Source organism: Lynx rufus, unplaced genomic scaffold (genome assembly GCF_022079265.1).
Source record: "Lynx rufus isolate CCGP_SWC_20201006 ecotype Redwood Valley unplaced genomic scaffold, mLynRuf1.p SCAF_5, whole genome shotgun sequence".
Lineage (NCBI taxonomy): Eukaryota > Metazoa > Chordata > Mammalia > Carnivora > Felidae > Lynx > Lynx rufus.
In genome coordinates, this window is record NW_025814867.1 from 127044097 (window position 1) to 127065799 (window position 21703).

The 21703-nt window shown below is 36.3% G+C and overlaps 1 protein-coding gene across 1 annotated transcript in view; it reads left to right on the forward strand.

The window, feature by feature from the left end:
* The window catches only part of ROBO1 (roundabout guidance receptor 1), a 507959-nt gene that overhangs the window by 390505 nt on the left and 95751 nt on the right, over positions 1-21703 (forward strand). Inside the window, exons 4-6 of the mRNA XM_047100460.1 lie at positions 6462-6582; positions 6934-7072; positions 9437-9564. Coding sequence (XP_046956416.1) covers positions 6462-6582; positions 6934-7072; positions 9437-9564 — 388 coding nt within the window. The remainder of the gene's footprint in view (positions 1-6461; positions 6583-6933; positions 7073-9436; positions 9565-21703) is intronic.

A 21703-nucleotide genomic window follows, 5' to 3' on the forward strand; every position in this document is an offset into this window, starting at 1 on the left:
CTTTCTGCGTAGAGAGGAAATGTCAATTTTTGGTTTTCAAAGGGGCACTAAGATTTAGAACGTATAAAGCCACTCGTTACAATCAGTATCATTGTATGACTCAACATAAAATGGTGATTGTTAAAAGAGGTACTGTATGCTTGAGAGCTCGTGTGTTATATTTGATCAGTTATTGTACTATGTTTTTTCTGTTCTTCTGTTTATTGAATAAAACAGGCCACCATGTCATCTACAGTTGTGACCATTGAGAATAAAAGGATGGCTTTTGCTTAGCTCTGTTTCAATTCAGCCATTGACATAATGCCAAAATCAATTTGAATTTATAGAAATTGAGGACTACCGTTTTCATCATCATCATCATCATTATTATTTTTTATTTCTCTGTTTGCTGCATTTTGTTGTTTCTTCCTTCCCTTTTGTCGGTTTGCATCTCTCACATCTCTAAGGATGTAAGTTTCTTCAAGGTTTCTTGAGGCTTGTTTAGTTTTCCATTTAGGTTGTCATGTCTGTTTTGGGACCCTTAACCATTATTGTCGGTGAGTATAGAAAGGAATGTAGTATTTCATAATGAAATTATCTTACTAATAAGGTAGAAGGTGTGAGGGGGTATTTATACTAATCTCAGAAGTCGCAGCAATGATTTCCCGAATAGAAAACGCATTTTTTTAAGGTTTTCTTTCTTTTCTACTTATTTTCTTTGAGAGAGAGCATGAGTGAAGGAGGGGAAGAGAGAGCGACACACATACAGAATCTGAAGCAGGCTCTAGGCTCCAAACTGTCAGCACAGAGCCCAATGTGGGGATTGAATTCATGAACTGCAAGATCATGACCTAAGCTGAAGTTGGACACTTAACGGACTGAGCCACCTAGGTGCCCCTAGAATAAACACTTACTATTTTGTCTAATTTTAACTACCCCTCCCTCCTGTCATTTTAATCCAGCATTTACCTTTAGGCCAGAGCCAAGCCTTTAGAACAAAATTTCTCAGCATCAGTACTACTGACATCTTGGCTGTGATACGTCCTTATTTGTGGAGGACTCCTCTGTGCCTTGTAGGAGACTTTACCCTCTAGGGGGTAATAGCACCACCTTTCCCCTGTCTCAGTCGTGACAACCACAAATATCTTCAGACATGCCCACATATTTCCTGGGAGAAGGTAGGTGACTGCCCTTATGAAGAATCACTGGTTTGGAGGAAATAAGAAAGGCATGATTGGCCAGAGAATTTCTTGCTTCTAAGGCTTTGCTATGTTGATGCGAACAAACATTTTTCTGACAAAAGCAATGGAAGATGTGTCACTAATTAATTTTAATAAAAAGCTTCTGGATGTAGTCTTACAAGGGAAGATTCATTTTGATTAGACAAATCTCTGTTTTAATCATTAAATCCCTAAGTATAACACAAAATAATGTGCAAACATTTTTCTGAGTACTTTATATGATTCATCTCAATATCCTTGGAGATGTATGTTAAGAGTATGCCCAATTTAGGGGCGCCTGGGTGGCTCAGTCGGTTAAGCGTCCGACTTCGGCTCAGGTCACGACCTCGTGGTCTGCGAGTTCGAGCCCCGCGTCGGGCTCTGGGCTGATGGCTCAGAGCCTGGAGCTTGCTTCCGACTCTGTGTCTCCCTCTCTTTCTATCCCTCCCCCGTTCATGCTGTGTCTCTCTCTGTCTCAAAAATAAATAAACGTTAAAAAAAAAATTAGGGGCGCCTGGGTGGCGCAGTCGGTTAAGCACCCGACTTGAGCCAGGTCACGATGTCGCGGTCCGTGAGTTCGAGCCCCGCGTCAGGCTCTGGGCTGCTGGCTCAGAGCCTGGAGCCTGTTTCCGATTCTGTGTCTCCCTCTCTCTCTGCCCCTCCCCCATTCATGCTCTGTCTCTCTCTGTCCCAAAAATAAATAAACGTTGAAAAAGAAAATTAAAAAAAAATTAAAAAAAAAAAGAGTATGCCCAATTTAGAAATGAAAAACAGGTACAGAGGAGTGATACCTTGCCTGACCTCACATGTACCTGGAGACGGTGATTCCAGTTCCCATGCTCACTTTGCTTTCCTATGTGGATATATCTACTTTTGATCAATTTGAAAGATCATCTGTGCTTTAGAAATTTTTTTTTTACGTTTTGCATATATTTTCATTTTGAGTTGGTTCCAACCAGATAGAGTTGGTAAAGAATACCACTGGGAGGTGGGGGGGAAGATGAAATTTAGTTGACTTCATGTAGCCATGGAGGATTAATATCTATGCTGTTATTCAAGAAAAAAAATATATATTTCTCATCAAAAAATGCGTTGTGAGGTTCATATTTTATTTTCAGGCCTCAGTTACTTTAGTGTTTTTTGGTACAGAAATTATATATAAATAAACAGATATGATAAATGTATGCTTTTGGTCATATTATGATTCTAATGAAAAAGCTTCTCAAGACACCTAATTCATTTGAAAACACTTCTTGTAGAAATACATGTCATAGTGGTCCATACTACCAGTAAGTATTTACTTACAAAGGACAGAGAAAATATTTTGTAAAATGCCTGGTGAGATATTTTGTATTTGAACAGTATATATGGTTTAGCAAAGCAATTTGTAAAATAAAATTTTATAGAACAGGAGCAGTTTTTCTTTTTATATTTAGCAAAGAAACATAGCCTTGTGTTTCCAAAACATAAGTCTCCTGGTCAATGAATTTAGAAAAGTTTTTGAAAATTGAGCCAAGTGTGATAAACACTTGAATCTTGAACACCACAGACGTTAGGGGTGCCTACCCCCTCCCTGCACAGTCAAAAATCTGTGTGTAACTCTTGATTCCCCAAAAACTTAATTGCTGATAGCGCACTGTTGACCGATGCCTTACAGGTAACATAAACACACATATTTTGTATGTTATGTGTACTTTATACTGAATTCTTACAATAACATAAGCTAGAGAAAAAAAATGTTATTAAGAAAATCATAAGGAAGAGAAAATACATTTATAGTACTATACCATAAATATACCAAAATCTGCGTTGAAGTGGACCCACACAGCTCAAACCCATGTTGTTCAAGGTCACGGGTACAGCTAGAGCTATAGGAATGGGATGTGAACAACACATTCTTCAGGACTTGATGGCTTTCTTTGAATTTGTAGTTCACCTAAGTTATTGTTTCCTCCCATTTACTGCAAGGTTGGAATTTTTTCCTTGAGAATCTCCTGGCAGTTATGAGAATCTCCTCTCATAACTCATGTTAACTAAATTTCCCTTCTTCTCCATGTATAGGGATTCTTTCAAAATATAACAACGTTGGGCTGCAATATATAATGTTAATTGGTACCCCACATGTGGATTAGCAAGTTGATTTAAAACTCTAAATTCCCAAGTATTTAAGATTTGTAAAAGTAAATTAGTACTATATTATACTGAAACTGTAAAAATGTCTGTACTGTTGAAAATTATTTATACTTTATCATTCTTTGACTTTCATTTATTTCCACGTTTGAGTGTATTTTAAAATTATCCTTAAAGCCTTATATTTTATTGTACATATAATTCACTGGCTTTTAAAGCAAAAGGAACACTTACAGCATTTTAAGAGTTTACTTCCTCTTATTTTACTATAATTTTTACTTATTAATGTACAATCCCTTCAGAAATGAACTGACTACCTAAATATGCAGAAACATTTAAGGTTAGATTCTGAGACATAAGAGGCTCAGTATCTTGTCCAAAATTAAAGAACCAGTAAAGGAACATCTAAGGACCACTTATCAGATCATTTAACTTTCCTATCAGGAATAGAATGTGTTACCTTCATTTTTGCAGGAATGATTTTGTTTCCTCAAGGTTTTAGAAATGTTTAGGTGAGGTGTTGCAAAATAAGTACATGACAAAAGGTTACAGTACATCTTAATAGTATGGATCTGAATTTTCTGAACCTCAAGAAATGAAGTTTATTAAATTCAAGTTTATTAAATAGCAATTATAACCGTGCTGTGGGCTGTGTGTTTCCTGTCATTTGTACATCTCATGTAGCCAAAGACATATCTCTTGGGGAATATCTGTTCCAACTTGCTAAGTGACATTGGGCAAGTCACTTTCCTTTCACAATTTTTTTTTTTTATTATTTGCTAGATATTGTGACAGGTCCTTGGGGCTATAAAGACAAATTAGATATGCTTCTCTGCCTCAGAGTTCACAGTCAGGGAGGAAATCTGGCGTTTAAATGCAAAATTAAAACATACTGTGATGATGGGCATAGTGCAGGTATACAGGAAAAGAGGTTATACTTTCTGAGCTGCTGGTTCCTTAAGTGAAAAATGAAGTTATTATAACACTTGCCCTTACAGCCTCACAGCAGGGGTATGAGAAAGACCAAATTTAAATGATATATTCACACAAAAGCCACTTTATAAAACATAAAATAGCACTGTGAACCAATAGCCTGCAGGTTGGGAATACATTTGAATTAAGAATCACACTTTGAGTTCTTCTAAGGAGATAATTGCACATGTGAGAAAAGATATATGCAAAAGAATGCTGATTTAGAAGAGGGAAAATGAATTATCTTAAACATCTATCAGTAGGGGAATAGTTTGGTAAAATATGATAAATCTATATGATGGAATATTATGTGTAAAGGAATCCTGTGCACAGTGGAATACTATTTTGTCATTGAAGTTAATGGGGAGGATCTGTATACATGATCTTCAACATTTAAAATGCAAAATATTCTCAACATATTATTGAGTTGGAAATGCATACAGAAGAGCATATACCACGTGATCTTACTTTAATGAAAGTGTGTGGGTAGATGTAGATCTTTATATCTATCTATATCTGTACATCTGTATCTGTATCTAATCTATATCTATCTATTGTGTGTGAGAGAGAGCCAAAAGAAGAATGCATACAAAGTTACAATAGTAGTTAACTCTTGAAAGATTTGTTTGTTTTTGTGTGACATTTATTTCTTTGTATTATTCTGTCTGAAATTTAGGTAAGTATATATGAAAACAGTATATATTAACACATCTTGTAACTGCTGTAAACCTTTATAGAAATGCTTCATTGAATAACAGGCTAGATTTTGTCTATAAAAGTAGTTTGTATTCAACAAAAATCACCTGAGTGAGGCATTATTCTAGGTATGAGGGACAGAGTCATGAACAATGCAGAGAAAAGTCCCTGTGTGGTTTTTGTAATGGTACCGAGAGAATCATGATTATTGTTTAAAAAAAAACGACTGAAAAAATATTAAGTTCTAAAGCCACAGAAATTAAAACTGCACTGTTAATATTGGATTTGTCCTAATATATAAAGACTTGGATGCAGTGTCTAGTTTGGGTATCTGGATTGAAACTAAGCAATTAAAATACTGCAAAACAGTATGACCCCACCTTTGTAAACTAGTGGTTTCAATAAACTCCAAGTTTATGATTAAAACAAAAAATTATGTTTGAGTAGTCCTTTCCTGCCTTCTGTTTTGTATCTCTTAATCTTTCTCTTTCTCTTTTTCTTTCTTTCTTTTCTCCTTCCTTTTCTTTCTTTCTTTCTTTCTTTCTTTCTTTCTTTCTTTCTTTCTTTCTTTCTTCAGTACACTGTACAGAATAACTGTGAGGTTGAGGTTAAAACCTGCATGAAGAAACATTCTAGAAGTTATCCCTGACAAAACCTTTCTAAGGTTCAGAGAATTAGAGATATTCATGGGTAATTGAACCCAACTCTCCACCAAAAGCATATTAAATTAAGTAAAGATAGTTCAATTTCCGCATCCCGCTCTTAATTCATGGTTAACTTCAGCCTATTTATTGTACTGGAAGTCTGCTTACATTTGTAATTAATTCTTCTTCAAATAATTAAATGTTCAAGAGTGTGTCCAAATGACTTTCCAGATGATTTATTGGGATCTGTTCAGTCTCTGCCTCCTAAGTCCCCAAGAAATTCCTTGGGCAGCAGAAACACATACATTATTTTTTTTTAGAACACGTCAGTTTCTGTGGTGTTTTGAATCTTTGAAGATATGTTCCTTTAAAACAACTCTAACAAATTAAGTAATTAGGGTCATTTTTATTTCCACATCTTCTAGTACCAGAATATGCTTCCTTGAAATCAATTGTAGCTAATATGTATTTACATATTAATTACACTCATATATGGTGTTAAGAATTTCCTTTTTTTTTTCCTACTTGCTAACCAAATTACTCATAGAATTTTTCGGTTTTCATTTAACCAAATAATATGAAAGAACTTGGCCACTTGGGATAAACAAATTTCTTGTTATATGGAATGTAATAACTGTGTAAGAAGATGTAGGTAAGTAGACATGTTTTGCCCCTTTTCTACTGTACATTTGGTACACATTCTGCCTAAAGTTACTACCTATAAATATAGCAAATGCTGCACATCAGCTTTTTGATATCTGTCTTGTAAACATGCCTAAAGTCATGTTAATGGTATTCATGTACAACTTTTTTTTTTAAGATTCGAGGAGGAAAGCTCATGATCACTTACACCCGCAAAAGTGATGCTGGCAAATACGTTTGTGTTGGTACCAACATGGTTGGGGAACGGGAGAGTGAAGTGGCTGAGCTAACGGTTTTGGGTAAGTGAAATTTTATCTCATCTCCTCGCTGTACAGTAGATCTCTTGCCACTTTGCAGCATCTTTATACAGGGAGAAAGAAATGACCTTCTTTAGAAGGTAGACCAATATTTTGGGTGGCTGGGAGAGGAGAGAAGACATGAGTAAAGCAGCCTGAGATAAAGTCCCCAAGACATGGGAGGAAAAGGGGAAAAAACCCTAAACCTAGGGAGGGGCTTCTAGAAGAAGGGGACTATGTGGAATAATTTTGTAAATAATATTTCAAATTATACACGTCTTCACTGAACATCTAAGATGGTTTTTTAGTTTGTTTCTCTTTATTTGATCTTGAGATGGCTTTTTCTAATTTTAGAGAGACCATCGTTTGTAAAGAGACCTAGTAACTTGGCGGTAACTGTGGACGACAGTGCGGAATTTAAATGTGAGGCCCGAGGTGACCCTGTGCCTACGGTACGATGGAGGAAAGATGATGGAGAACTGCCCAAATCCAGGTACTGATCAGAAGTTAGTGGAACAATTCATCCATTCAGAATTTCTGTGGTTCTCATCAGACCAGCACTTGCATATACGCCATTAGACTAGTCTATTCTAGACTTTTTGTTCAGGGGCCAGAAGCAGGAGAGTGTCATGCTTCCTCTGAGGGTTTCGCATAGGAACTGTAGATTCTTGACCCTGCCCTGCCCAGGGACCCCTTGTAAAATGTGATATTTTTTAAGCAGGCTTCTCTTCTGTTCAACCAGAGCACAATTAATAGTAATTTCTTGCACGGGAGTAGATAGGAAAGGGAAGGGAGGTACAACATTAAAGATATAGGTATGAACCAATTTAAAGAGCAAGAGTCTATTTTCTTAGCTACAACACTACCAGGGAATAGTAGAAGTCAGAGAGTCTTGATATCTGTCAAGTCTTTAAATTGGCTAAGAGCAGAGGTACACTTGCAGCCTTAGGGAATGAGACAGTGAAATGAAGCTTTCGGGTGTTGTTTTTAAGCTGTCTGTTCATTCATTCAGCAAACATGTGTTGAGTCTTTGGTAGGTTTTGGGGTTACAGTGGCTTAGACATAGTTTCTGCTTTTCAGGAGCTCCCAAAGGAGATTGTAAGGATAGATACAGAATAACATAGCAAACCCTTTGCCACCTAAAATGTAGACCGGTGGGAGTAGGAAATCAGGAGAGAATTCTCGAAGGAAGGTGACATGTAAGCAATGTCTTGAAAAATATGTCTAAATTTAAAAAGCAAGACCAAAGAGAAGAGTGTTCCAGGAAAAGAGACATTACAACACAGACTTAAATCTGAGAAAGAACATCACACATTTTGAGGGGTTGAAAGTTTAGCATAACTAGTTCATAGGGCATGTAGCAAGAAGTTACGGGATATCAGGTTGGAGACACTGGGGCCAAATTATCAGGGGCTTTGTATCATTGACTGAAGAATTTTGAATCATATTGCATACACAGTGATGAATCAAAGGGATTAGAATGAACAGGATTCCTTTTTTTTTTTTTAAGATTTTATTTTTGAGTAATCTCTACACACAACGTGGGCCTCCAACTTAATACTGAGATCAAGAATTACATGCTCTACTGACTGAGCCAGTCAGGTGCCCTGAACAGGATTACTTTTTAAAGAAAATAATATTTTAGTACTATGGGTGTTACATTAATACAGGGAAAATCTAGTGGCAGGGTCACCCTTGTTGTTTTTGTCCAGATAAGGGATCTAGATTGCGAACTGGAACATGAGCTACAGACAGGGATCCATAGTGGACTGAAATTTCTTTTTTTTTTAATTTTTTTTAATGTTTATTTATTTTTGAGAGAGACAGAGACAGAGTGTGAGTGAGGGAGGGGCAGAGAGAAAGGGAGACAGAACCTGGAACAGGCTCCAGGCTCCGAGCTGTCAGCACAGAGCCCGATGTGGGGCTCGAACTCACAAACCATGAGATCGTGACCTGACCCGTGGTCGGACACTCAACCGACTGAGCCACCCAGGTGCCCCATGGACTGAAATTTCTTAGAAACTGATGAATTGGATGATTTGTTAGATATAGAGCTGTTGAAGGAAGATATAGGTAGATTGTATTAGGATGAGTTGGTTTATATAATGGGGTAAGAAAAGAAACTTGTATTTAACATATGAAATATGAGATACCTGTGGGATATGATGTCGAGCTATTAGTCAGTTGGGATTATGAATTTAGAGCTTCAATGAAATAGGGATTAGGAATGTTTGTGCAGCTGATCAATATATAAAGTACAGTTGCTGGTAGAGTAAAAAAAGTATTGAAGTGAAACTTCAAGAGAAACCCAATATTGAGGGGGAGAGAAGATGAGTCATGGCAAATGAACTGTAGAATAAGAGCCTGGGTTCTGGTACCAACTCTACCACTAAACTAGCGGAGAACCAAAGACAGGTTACCTTACTTTCCTGTGCCTCCAGTTTCTCATCTGCAAAATGTAGATGATACTTTATAATACTTTACATAATTATTGTAAGAATTTTAAAAGATGAAACCTATAAAACAAAGTCTGACCTATAATAAGAATTTGTCTAATAGTCACTGTTAATTTTAGTTTGGGGACAGTAGCTTGAGGAAATAAATGAATAAGTGCCAACTTTGCCCAAAATATTCTTTTAGAAAGTAGTTTAATTGTTTACCCAACATAAATATGAAAACAGGTTCTTTCTATCTTCATGCTTGCTTAGAGGAATGCCACATTCCACCTTTACTTTTAAATTTTCTGAAGGGAACGTTGCATGTTGTTTATTTGATGCCTTAGATGGGTTATATTTCTAAATGATGGGATTTTCAAGTAGAAGGTCACTTAACTGTGCTTTTTGTGTTATGTCACTAGATATGAAATCAGAGATGATCATACCTTGAAAATTCGGAAGGTGATGGCTGGTGACATGGGGTCATATACTTGTGTTGCAGAAAATATGGTTGGAAAAGCAGAAGCATCAGCTACTCTGACTGTCCAAGGTAGGGTTTGGAGAAGCTTTTGTCGTGGTTGCTTTCTTATATCCTATGAAATATAATGTTGATATTAGAAGAAAATATTATCTATTTGAGTAGTCCACATTAAATATAGACTTCAAATAATGATATAAATATTTTATTTCAAACATAATTAAAAGAAGTTATCGTTTTGCCTATAGGACCTCTGTAAGTGTGACAGGAAATTGAATTAAGTTGTTAAAATTACGGAGAGTATGTGCCTGAAATCTCTGGGTCTTCAAACACAGAGCCCTTCTAATCTTTTAATTAGATGACAGCTATCACCACGAAAACTTTTGTCTTTAAACGGAAACAAATCTACCATTCCTTCAGACCGCGCGCTTTCAAGGGTCTGTACAATTCTGAACCCAAAAATAAGAGAATTCTGTTTCCCTCTAAAATGTAAAACCCATCCACAGAGTAGGGACTTTTGCCACTTTCTTTTGTTCCTTCAGTCCTGTGACATAACAAACATTCAGTAAATAGTCGTTGAATGAATGAGTTGCACCTGCCCTTTGCAATTCTGATAAAGATTTATTATTTGATGTTATTTGAACCCAAATGGATGCCACATTCGACGGCTACAAGTTTTGAACGCCGGACTCCCATCTTAAACTGCTGTGCAGAAATGGTTCTTTCACTTCCTTCGTATCTATTATCCAGATGTTTCTCATTTTCATGATCCCTGTTCTCCTTTCTTCATGATGCCATACCGATTATTTCTCACTGTGTCTCATCCGAGAACTCTCCCATTTTTTTTTTCTTTTTAGGGACAGATTCTTTATTGCGGAATTTGAGAGACAATGACCTTTAAAACATACTTTGCTGGTGAATCCCTCCCCCTGTGTTTTGACTAGGGTATAGAGTAAACAGGGATTTGGGCCCTAAACCACAGCTTGTTTCTGAGTCTGACATTAGCAACACTTGGAGTTGTCATCTTTTCTGAACACTGGCTCCTCTAAGGCTATTATGAAGAAAAAGGTGCCTTTTGAGGAGTGTTTCTGTTGTGGGCTTTCTATAAAAGAGTTTTGTGGGCTTTTTACAGTTAAAAAAAAAGAAGAAAGAATATTTTCTTTCTGTCTGTAAAGCCATTATGTCCCACTTTGGGGTTTTTAGCTCAACCTCATAAAAACAAAAGGAAAGAAGGGAAAAGAAAAGATCAAGAACAAACATTGAATTTCTGAGGCCTAGACTACTTCTCTTTAATCTGAGTTAGACTTGAACTCCGTGTAAGACTAAAACTGTAAGAAAAGGAAACCCCTTTACGTTTAGAAAAAGCACAAATTTAAGAGATGTCAAATCCCAGTTCAAAAGCCCCCCAGAGGGAGAAAAAGGAGCCCAGGATAAGACAAGACATGAAAAGGTGTATCTCTCTTTAGACAGTGGTGACAGGGAGGTTGATTTGTCTATCACATTAGTCAAAGAGATATGTTTCACTTTATGTTTTAAAGTCTTTTACCTCAGGGGTCTGATGCTTTCATTAATAATACCATTTTCCTGTATGTAGAGTGGACATTGAAATCAAAATAGACTTTCTTCCTGCAATTTTATTAATTTTTTTTCTTCCTGTAATTTTAAACCAAGTCCAAAGCTAATTCAGCCTTAAGTTTTCCATATGTAATTCTTACTCCCTAAGCCTGAATTTCAATGGAAATTGGGCACAAATGATCAGATCCAGAAACTACTTTGGGAATTTAGAATATTTTACTTCAGCTGCATTGGGTTTTCTATAAACTTATGAAATATCTGTATAGTGCTGAGAAGGCATTCTTTTATTTAAATATTAAAATAAAATATGCATATTAACATCACTGTTAAAATATCTTTAACCATTCTAGAATAATATACATAAAATGCTTAAGAAAGTAACATGATTCCCAACTGCAGAAGATAACTAATCAAAAAAAACAGGAAACTTTTCAAAGGAAACTTGAGAAGTTGTATTTTTTTTTCTTCATTTGAGATTGAATACAGAAAAATACTATGTACTACAAGGGAAACTAATTTCAAATGAATCTATTTGATAGCAGGAAACAATTATAATAAGAAATTCAGTAGTGTAGTTCTTGATTTCTATATTTTATTTGTGGTTCATTTTTAACAGGAACTATTGGAGTCAGCATGGGCTCAAAAATAATCTTCCTTTCCTTTACCCTCATACAATAAGTATTTAATTTTGGGAGGTGATGTTGGGCAACAAAACTTTGTTCTCCAGATAGAAGTTACTGGAAAAAAAAAATTCTTAAATACGGGTGACCATTGGATTTCATCCCCAGTACAGATATGATTAGTTCTAACATTTAAAAAATAAACTTGACTTGGAATCACTTCTTTCTTTCCATTTTTTTTTCTTGAAATCCCAATTCTATTTTCTTGGAAATTCTACCTGTATATATTCTTTAAATATTCTTTCTAAGAATTATCCTGTTTTTTGTACTAGTATAGTCTTCATAGTGGTTAGCATCGTACTGGACATGTAGGAGGTGTATTATCTAATAAATACTTGTTCCAATTTGAAATATGAGTATGGGCTTCAGCCTTCTGCTTGAGTGGTAAAAATATCATAAGGACATCCTATGGTAAATTCAGAAAGCTACCAGTGGCTTTGATTCTGAATGCTAACAGTTAGGTTCTGTTGGATCAAATTTGAAGATACGGCCATCTAACAATGGCTGCCTAGTAGTCTGTGTTTGAAGGGGACTAGAGCTAAACCTAGGACTAGGCAGAGTGTCCTAAACTTATCTGAAGTTTGTTATCTGAGCTTACTTACAAATCTATACTTACTGAATCTTATTAAATACACCACCTATCTGGAATGCCCTTGGAGAACCTAATTCAAGAAATCTGTGTCTGAACACAGAAAGTTGTTATTTTATTTTATTTTATTTTATTTTATTTTATTTTATTTTATTTTATTTTATTTTATTTTATTTTATTTTTTGGTTTGTTTTTGAAAGTAAGCTCCATGCCCAACCTGGGGCTTTAAGTAATGACCCCATGATCAAGAGTCGCATGCTCTACCAACTGTTTTGGCCAAGTGCCCCTTTATTTTTTATTTTAAACAAGCAAGTTCATGAATCCCTGGAATAAAAACATACTTGAACTGAAGAAAAAAAATTAAAGGACTTTAAAATTTTTCTTTAGAGTTTGGGTATTATCAGAGCTGGAAGAAATGTATTACAAAAAATTGTGTAGCTAAGAGCATAGACATTAGAGTCAGAATTTAGCAGTTTCTATCATTTACTAACTGTGTGACCTAGAAAAGGTGATTTAAACTTCTTGAAACTCAGTTGCCCCGTGTATAAAATGGGTATGGTAATACCAACCTCAGAGCCTTTATAAGGATTAAATTAAATTATATATAAAATTATTTAAAATATTGTCTTACAAAGTATATGTTTTGTAACTAAGAAGCATTATATTCGTATTAGTTCATATCAATTCATATTGATAGCTTTATTGCTTATTTTAATAATTATTGGTTATTTAGTACTGTTCAGATAATTCTAGACAGATAGGGTTTTTCTTTTTCTGCTATTATAATTGAGAAATTGAACTAATATAGTCATGATAATTTGTGATGTAAAATTATTCAAAACTCTTCTCAAATATAAAGTATTACATTTTCATTATGAAGCAAAATTTATTGGCCTTTTTGGTAAGTGGGTTTTGTGTGTGTGTGTGTGTGTGCCATCAAAGCTCTGGTGCTAGATTTACATTGAACTTTTGCAAAATAATTAGATAAATTAATGAAAATAATGACCATTAGGCAATAGAAATCATCAAAAAGATTACATTTTATGTTCGATGGATTTGTTGTTTTGTTATGTTTTCCAATCATTTGGATTCTCAGCACCTCAGGTTACCTTTGCTTAAAATAGGGGTGTTTCCTGGTAATTCTTTCCAAGACTAGTAAGATGATCCATGAGCAGATATTCTGAAAAACTACTTATTCTTCTTTATGACCACTTGGAAGCTTCAGTTAATCAAATCAACCCATGAATAAACTATGAGGTCACACCCTGTTATTAGCAAGTAACAGCACCCCTAAGACCTATACCACATACACATCTTAATGTGACATTGGATGGATTACTTCTTCTGGAGCAGGCAAACACCAAGTTATCGAGCCAAACCAAAATATTGATTATTTATAACATAGCAGATTTTATTTTACTCTTGAAATAGGCAAATAATAATAAAATTTGTCAATATTAAGAAGTTTTCGGGGTCCCTGGGTGGCTCAGTCGGTTGAGCATCCGACTCTTGATTTTGGCTCATGATCTCACGGTTTGTGGGTTGGAGCCCCGTGTCAGACTCTATGCTGGCAGTGCAGAACCTTCTTGAGGTTCTCTCTCCCTCTCTCTCTGCCCCTCCCTGCTCTCTCTCAAAATAAATAAATAAACTTTTAAAAAATTAAAAAAAAGAAGTTTTCAGTTAAAAATATGTGCAGCCTGGACTCCATAAATATTTAGGCAGTTCTTCAAAAAGAATATCCAGATTCCTTTAACTTGCATGTCAGTTTTGGTATATCATTGATACTGATTGTCAGAATGAAACGCAAAGACTGCAGTAATTTGATTTTCTTGAAAAATAATTAATGTCTATTATATAACCAATAAAAATGGTGAAATAACACTGTTTGGAATGATTACAACAGAAAAGTGTTTCTGCTTAACTCCCAGTTAACCAGAAAATTCAGTTAGCGTAATATTCTCTTATTCAGTGGAATAATTTGTTTTGTTATCTATAAATTTAAACTAACATCAATGTTATTATATTTATACTTAATGTGTGTCTGCCCCTACTTTCCTTCTATGTGTATAATGTCTCCACACCTCCTCAAGAATTCTCTTTGTGAACCTAAAATACACACAAAACATCAGGCATCTTTTTAATGTCATCTCAGTTTTGATCGATTGCATTGTTATATTTGCACTTTAATGTCTCAATTTGACAAGTGTCAGGATTGTAGGCTTTGTCTTGGTAGGAACGAATTCTCTTCTGAACTTGTGTTTTATATCGTATGATGACCCCATCTTTGAAGGCAAAAGATATATACTGTGGTATTAATAACCATTTCATAGGTTGTAACATACCTATAAAATATAAAATCTAACCAGAACAAAATAGATGCATAGAGGCTCCCTGCCAGGTTTTTAAACAGTGTGCCATTGAAGGGCTAAAATTTATGCCTCTGCTTGGTGTTCTGAGAATGGTCACAGGTTTGTTTCATATTATTTTACTATCGTAATCTAAACCTATTTATTAGGCCTCTGTTAGATGTTTGCCAGGTGGACCCTGAAGTTCTTGAAATCACATGATAGCTAAGTTTTATTTTTTACTGGTTTTTATTTGTGAACCAATTCATGGTTAATTTAAAAAGTGAGTCCCCGCCCTCCCCCCCCCCCCCCCCCCCGCAACATACATTCACTTTGGTTGAAGTTAGCCTTTGGGAAAAGCATGGTGAATACAGCTTCAATGCACTAAATGAAAAATAAAGGAAGAAAAATAATTTTACTTACTACAGGATTAATAACAAGCCCTTTAAAATGAGTAATTATATGTTTATGAAGACAGTCATGTTGATAACTTTTTAAATAATTCCATTTTTGAGGAGTGCTCTCCCGAGGGAAAGGTAGAGGATGAGGCCACACAGAGTTTAGTTTAAACTCCGCATTTCTCCCATATCCAAGTCTGTGCTCTGCCTCTAAGAGTCTGTCTGATTCTTTGCTTCAGTGATATTCATTGCTTAAACAAGGCAAACTTGAGGGCATTATCAATCTTTCCACTCCCTTTGCAACTTTATAGATAAAGCAGCTATTATTACTGTCACAATTTTATTTCCAAAGTGAATTTGTGACTCTGTCACCAGAATGATCATGTTCCCATCACTGTGTCTGTCACAGGAAACCAGACTGAAAACAGACTTCCATACCCCAGCCATTCTCCAAGCAATCGCATTTTATCTTTGCTGAGTTGAACCATTAAGAAAATCTAATCCCACTTTTGTTTGTCTGTCTTACAATAGGAACTAAAAAAGACACTTAGCCCCCTCTCTTCCCTTAGCCCTGAGTGCTGGGCCAGTCCGACACAGGAAGCTGGACATTTAGATCTTACTTCACACCTCACTGCACTCCTCTGCAGACCGCTCACAGGGACCAGTTATTCTTTGAAGCTCAAGAAACAGTTGCTTTTCTGCCCTTTCAGCAGCAGCTCTGTTAAAAGAAAAGGCAGATGCCAAACATCTCTAAACCAGGTGATGCTCTGCTCCCAGACGAGTGGGATTTCTGTGAAATCCCAGCTCTTTTCTGATAAGTGCTTGTCCGTTTTTCTTCCTTTGATGTGAAATGACTCCATTCTCTCAATTTCGTCACCTGTTTTATTTTTTTAGTGATAATATATGGTACCATGAATGACATTGCTGTCTCTTTAAATTTATTGTTGGCGCACAGTAGGAATATTCAAATGAATCCTCAAAAGGATGTGCATTCAATTCCGTTCTGAAAAATTGTTAGTTGTCTGGTGCTTCCCATAAGTATTTATGCCTACTATGCAATGAAGGAACAGAGTGCTTCCTCATTAGGATTGATTAGCCACTGACAGCTTCTGGAAGGCTGAGCCTTAAAGTCTGAGATTGACATGAGACCAGGGAGACACAAAGGCAGAAAAAAAAAGACCCACACTGTCTTTTGGCTGACTTAATTGCTGCTAATGGGATGTTTCCTAGAGCTTCTTTCCTTGCTGCTGGTGAACCACATGCTTCAAACAAGCAGCTTTGCTGAAATATCTCGGGCGCTACAGTTTATGATTGACCCTTACTTCGTGTCCCAATGAACTAGGAATTGAAGAGCAGTTATAATTTTCAGTAAAACAAGCAGCAGCTGTCAGAGGCTTGTCTAAGCTTTCAGATTTCTGCTAACCCAGAGTGTGAGTATTAATTCACAGGAAATAATAGTGATGCAGTGAAAATGGGAGCAGAGAAGGAGGCAGAAAGTGAATTCTGTCCTGTTTGCATCAGTGGAGGCCAGGACAGCCGGCAGCTACATGCCAGTAGATAGATAGCTCAGGGGCTGGGTGGGGGTCATGCTTGACTCTCACACTTCTCCCATGTCAGTGGTCACAAAATCCTACTTGTTTTTGCCTTTTAAATATTTCTTAACCCTCCCACCACCCCTCTCACCTTCACATCACTATTTTCATTCAGGCCTTTGTCGTCTGTTAATTTCTAATCAGTTTCCTCGCCTCCATCTTGCCCAATGGAACCCATTCTCCAAACAACAGGTTCATCCATCTAGAACACAAATCTGAACATTGTCATGGTTCCATCTCTCCAGGGTAAGACCCAAGATACTTAATAGTGCTCCTCTTGGCCACTCAGTCCCCTCTCACTACTCCCTTCAGTGAAGGAGCCCTCCATTGTTTACTTTTTTTTTTTCCATGCACTACCACCATGTGGCTTACCTCCGGGCTTTTATATTGGTCCCTTGGTCTAAAATGCCCTATCCTCTACCTGCCCTGTCTTCTACTTGCTAATTACTCCTTCCTTAGACTCAGCTCAGGTAAGCATCCTCAAGGAAGCATGATACACAGGCCTCACCCATGAGCAGGTCAGGGATCCCCCCTTTGATGTACCTGCTGGGTGCTGTTTGCTGCCCTTGCTGCATTTCAGTGTTTGCCCCACATGACTCTGAGTTCCCTAGAGGAACACTGTGTTCACTTTGTCTTCTCAGTCTTTGGGGCAACCTTGGTGCTCATATCACATCTTCTGTGTGGGTGAATCAAGGGAAAGTCATTCAGTTTGTCTGAGTTTCAGTGTTCTCTTTTGTTGAAAAAAATATATATACATATAATGTAAACAAACATCAGTGCACTGATAGGAGATAAAATAGTAATTAACAAAATATTTCTATGCTCATAAAAGTGGTTTGAGTATTATGAAGTGCTTATGGAAGAGCAATTGTTATGACTACTTTTCTCATCAGCTCCTTCCAAAACAATTAAAAATCCATCAGATTCTCGGTAGTATTTATTTTTTCCTTAGAGATTTGAGTATTTTGGTAGCTGATTAATGTAGAGTTTGGTGAGCGTTTTCTTTTTCTGCAAAGATAATTTTCAGTGGCTCCTTAGGATTGAGATCTATATTTGAAAATTAATTCTTAATATTTCTTCGGACAGTCTTTTAAGGAGACATCTTTTTTTTTTTCCCTGCTACTATTAGGAAGCATTCTGTAGAGTAGAATTGCAGTCTTGAGGTGCCTGGGTGGCTCAGTCAGTTCGCTTCTGACTTTGGCTTAGGTCATGATCTCACAGTCTGTGAGTTCAAGCCCCACATCGGGTTCTGTGGTGATAGTTAAGAGCCTGGAGCCTGCTTCGGATTCTGTGTCTCCCTCCTTCTCTGCCCCTCCCTGGCTTGCTCTGTGCTGACAGCCTGGAGCCTGCTTCGGCTTCTGTGTCTCCCTCTCTCTGCCCCTCCCCTGCTCATGCTCTGTCTCTCTCTGTCTCAAAAATAAATTAAAAAACATTAAAAAATTTTAAAAAAAAAGAGAGATCTATATTTGAAAATTAATTCTTAATATTTCTTCGGACAGTCTTTTAAGGAGACATCTTTTTTTTTCCCTGCTACTATTAGGAAGCATTCTGTAGAGTAGAATTGCAGTCTTGAGGTGCCTGGGTGGCTCAGTCAGTTAAGCATCTGACTTCGGCTGGGGTCATGATCTCACGGTTTGTGAATTTGAGCCCCGCATCGGGTTCTGTGGTGATAGTTAAGAGCCTGGAGCCTGCTTCGGATTCTGTGTCTCCCTCCTTCTCTGCCCCTCCCTGGCTTGCTCTCTGTCTCTCTCCCTCAGAAATAAATAAACATTTAAAAAAAAGAATTTCACAGTGTTTTCCTATTAGTAAAATAGCGGTAAAATATCTCCCTCATAGGATTGCTGTGGGTGATTCAGTGAGCTAATAGATATGAAATGCTTAGCACATTGTGTGAACCATTTAGATACTCAATGAAACTAGGTGATATGAAGGATGATGATTAGGGGGTGCTCACTTCAGTGATCTGTCTTCATGTGTCAGAATAAAAAATTCATATGTCTTCAGTGCTCTTAGCTGCCTATCCCTAGCTGTATAAAGAGAGTTAAGGTCTGAGTCACATATGTGTCTCCTAAAATATTTTACATAGGCACACAATAAACACTTTTCAATAAACAAGGCTTCTATAATTGTGGTTTAAAATGTTAATTTTTATTCTAGTTTCTTCAGGCAACAATGGATAAGTGAAGTATAATACAAAAAAAATCTGCATTTAGTTAAAAATACTTTTTTTTGTATTAATTATGTGTATTTGGTTAGTGTTTGCAACCCAAATAATAAGTTTGGCCTTTCTGATTAAACAGATCCATAATTTACATGATACCCTTTGATCTTTAAACATAATTATTATCAATCCTGGTATGTTTAATGCTGCTAAATTTCCTGATAGAATGCATGTTATTGAAAACCTTCATAAATATAGTCTATATATTGGAACAATTAACTGGAGATTTTTAAAAAAATGGATAGATGGTCTCCACTAAAAGCTTCCATATAACTTAGAACTTTGATAGTCTTGAAAATAGATCAGAAGGCATAATCCATTAAAAGAAATGTGTATTTGCATGTGTCTGTGCATTTCACCATTTTCTCAGATGTACAGCACAGCTTTGAAGATAACCAAACCACATTGTGTTAATCTCACACATTGTAACATACTGTGTGTATGTGACATTTTTTTAATAGACCACTAGATAATTATTTCAGAATGTAAAATTAAAATGTAGGCAAAATTAAAACAATATAGCTTACTGTGGATTTTACTGCCAGTAGTAGGGGAAAAACTTTAATAAACTTAAAAAACAAACTCTCTGGGGAAAAAAAAAAACACCTATTTTGTAAATTTGTAGTTTCCTTAAATAGGGTTCACTATGTTTAGCTTTCTATCAGCAAATGAGATCTTTATGTAAGAGTCATATGACTTTTTAGAGCTCGTATGATATCTAGGCATAAAAGAAGTAATGAGAGAAAAAACTGGGCCCTTCAGTCCTAAATTTCCTTTCTTTGATGTAGACTTCATTTAAATCATTTGTTGGAACAGTTTGCTTAAATTGCTGATTTCAGAAAAGCCGGCAGCATAATAGTACATTGTTTCTGACCATTAACGTGGTTATTTGAGTCAAAGCCAAAACTAATAGTGTCAAGGGGCCTTTTTCAGGTTCAAGTTAGGTTTACGATAATCCAAGATCCTGGTTAAGGACTGTGAGTTCATCAACATTTTGATGAAACACATATTCTAAGACCCCCAAAGCTTTACTTGATGACTTTGAGAACCTTGATATGTGTGTGACATGTTTGCCAGACTCTAACAAGGTATAGCAGACTGGTTCTTTGGGGAACAATTCTTCATGTCATGTGGCAATAATCCATAGAGGTCCAGTAAAATCAGTGGTGCTGTGGGAAACAGTACTTTAGAGCATGGGGGACATTTTATGTGTATATATTGTGTATATAAACAAAACATACATGCACATCACAATGTTGTATTTACTTACCGTCTCCTGTACGTAAGTATTGCTACTTTTAATGCTTAAGCCAAAAGCCTTACTCAAAATACCTCCCTTATAGGACTTGCCCTCCCTTATAGGCATTTTTGTGGGGTTTTTGTTGTTGTTGTCATTTGTTTTGTAGTTAAAATACTGATTTAAAAAAACCCATAGAAGATTTGAGGAGCTGATGAGAAAAAGAGATTTGCGATTATAAAAAGCAATCCCAAGAAAGACAATGTGTGAGTGGAGACTTTTAAAGAATGAGTATTGCCAGCTGAGCTCTTTGTGAACCGGCTGAAAGTAAAATGCCATCAGCCAAGAGGTTTAATGAAGTCCCACTACAGAATTTAACAAGAGAGTGATTTGTGAGAATACCTCCCTCGCCTAGCTGTCTGATCCACTGGCGTAAATAGGACGCCAAGCTGTACTCCTGCTGGTTTTTTTCTACTGTTGGATTTGATTGAGACCCAGCAGCATTATGGCCTATGATTCCTTTCCTTTTTTTTTTTTTTGTAGGAAGGATAAAGTAAAGAACTTCTTGTGTTCTCATAGCCTTTCAGAAACAGCCATTTTAACCCTAATGACTGTTGAAGATGTGACATTCTTTTAGATTTCTTTCATTTACTCATGAAGGTTTTGGGTTGCTTTCAGTTATTTCAAACAAACTGGTATAAAATCTTAAACATTAACCCAGAGGAAAAGCATTCTCCACATGGCCTTCCTACAGAGAATTGGAAACACTCTCTTAATGTGTGTGCCAAGCGAGTATTTGAAGAAATAAGTACAGCAGTCAGGTTCAAGAAATAATTGATACATAAGATGATTCTGTGACAAATAATGACACAGCACCATACTAGTAAATAGCACATCTTGGGCCTTCCATTATCTTTGGAGCTTTTCTGTGATTTATCCATCTACATAATAGTTGGTGAGGTTTTCTTTTCACCCAGCTATATAGATAGATATAAAACTTAGCGACTGTCTTTAGGAACCTACATTCTGAAATAATGGCATCAATTTGGAAATATGTAATAGAGTTTTGTGAATCTATACCATCTGAATTACTCACTCTGAGAATGAAATTTAGAGAAATAAATTACTTTTTTTTGCTCTAGTCATTGATGGGTAGCTCATTTTAAAACATTCATTGCTAAAAATCTCACATAACTTTAAGACATGGAATTATTTTGTGATATTGTATTTTATGTATCATTTAATGTTAAATAATTAATTGCGAGGCAACTCATATTGATATAGTCTATTTTATCTAGAATTATTAGGACATAAAGTGAGATAATTCTCATTTAATTTTTTTTAAGTTTATTTTTTTTTTTTAGAGAGAGAGAGAGAGAGACAGACAGACAGACAGACCGCAAGTGGGGGAGGGGTAGAGAGGGAAGGAGACAGAATCTGAAGCAGGCTCTAGGCTCTGAGCTGTCAGCACAGAGCCTGACATGGGGCTTGAACCCACGAACTGTAAGATCATGACCTGAGCCAAAGTTGGGCATTTAACCAACTGAACCACCCACGCCCCCCAAGATAATTCT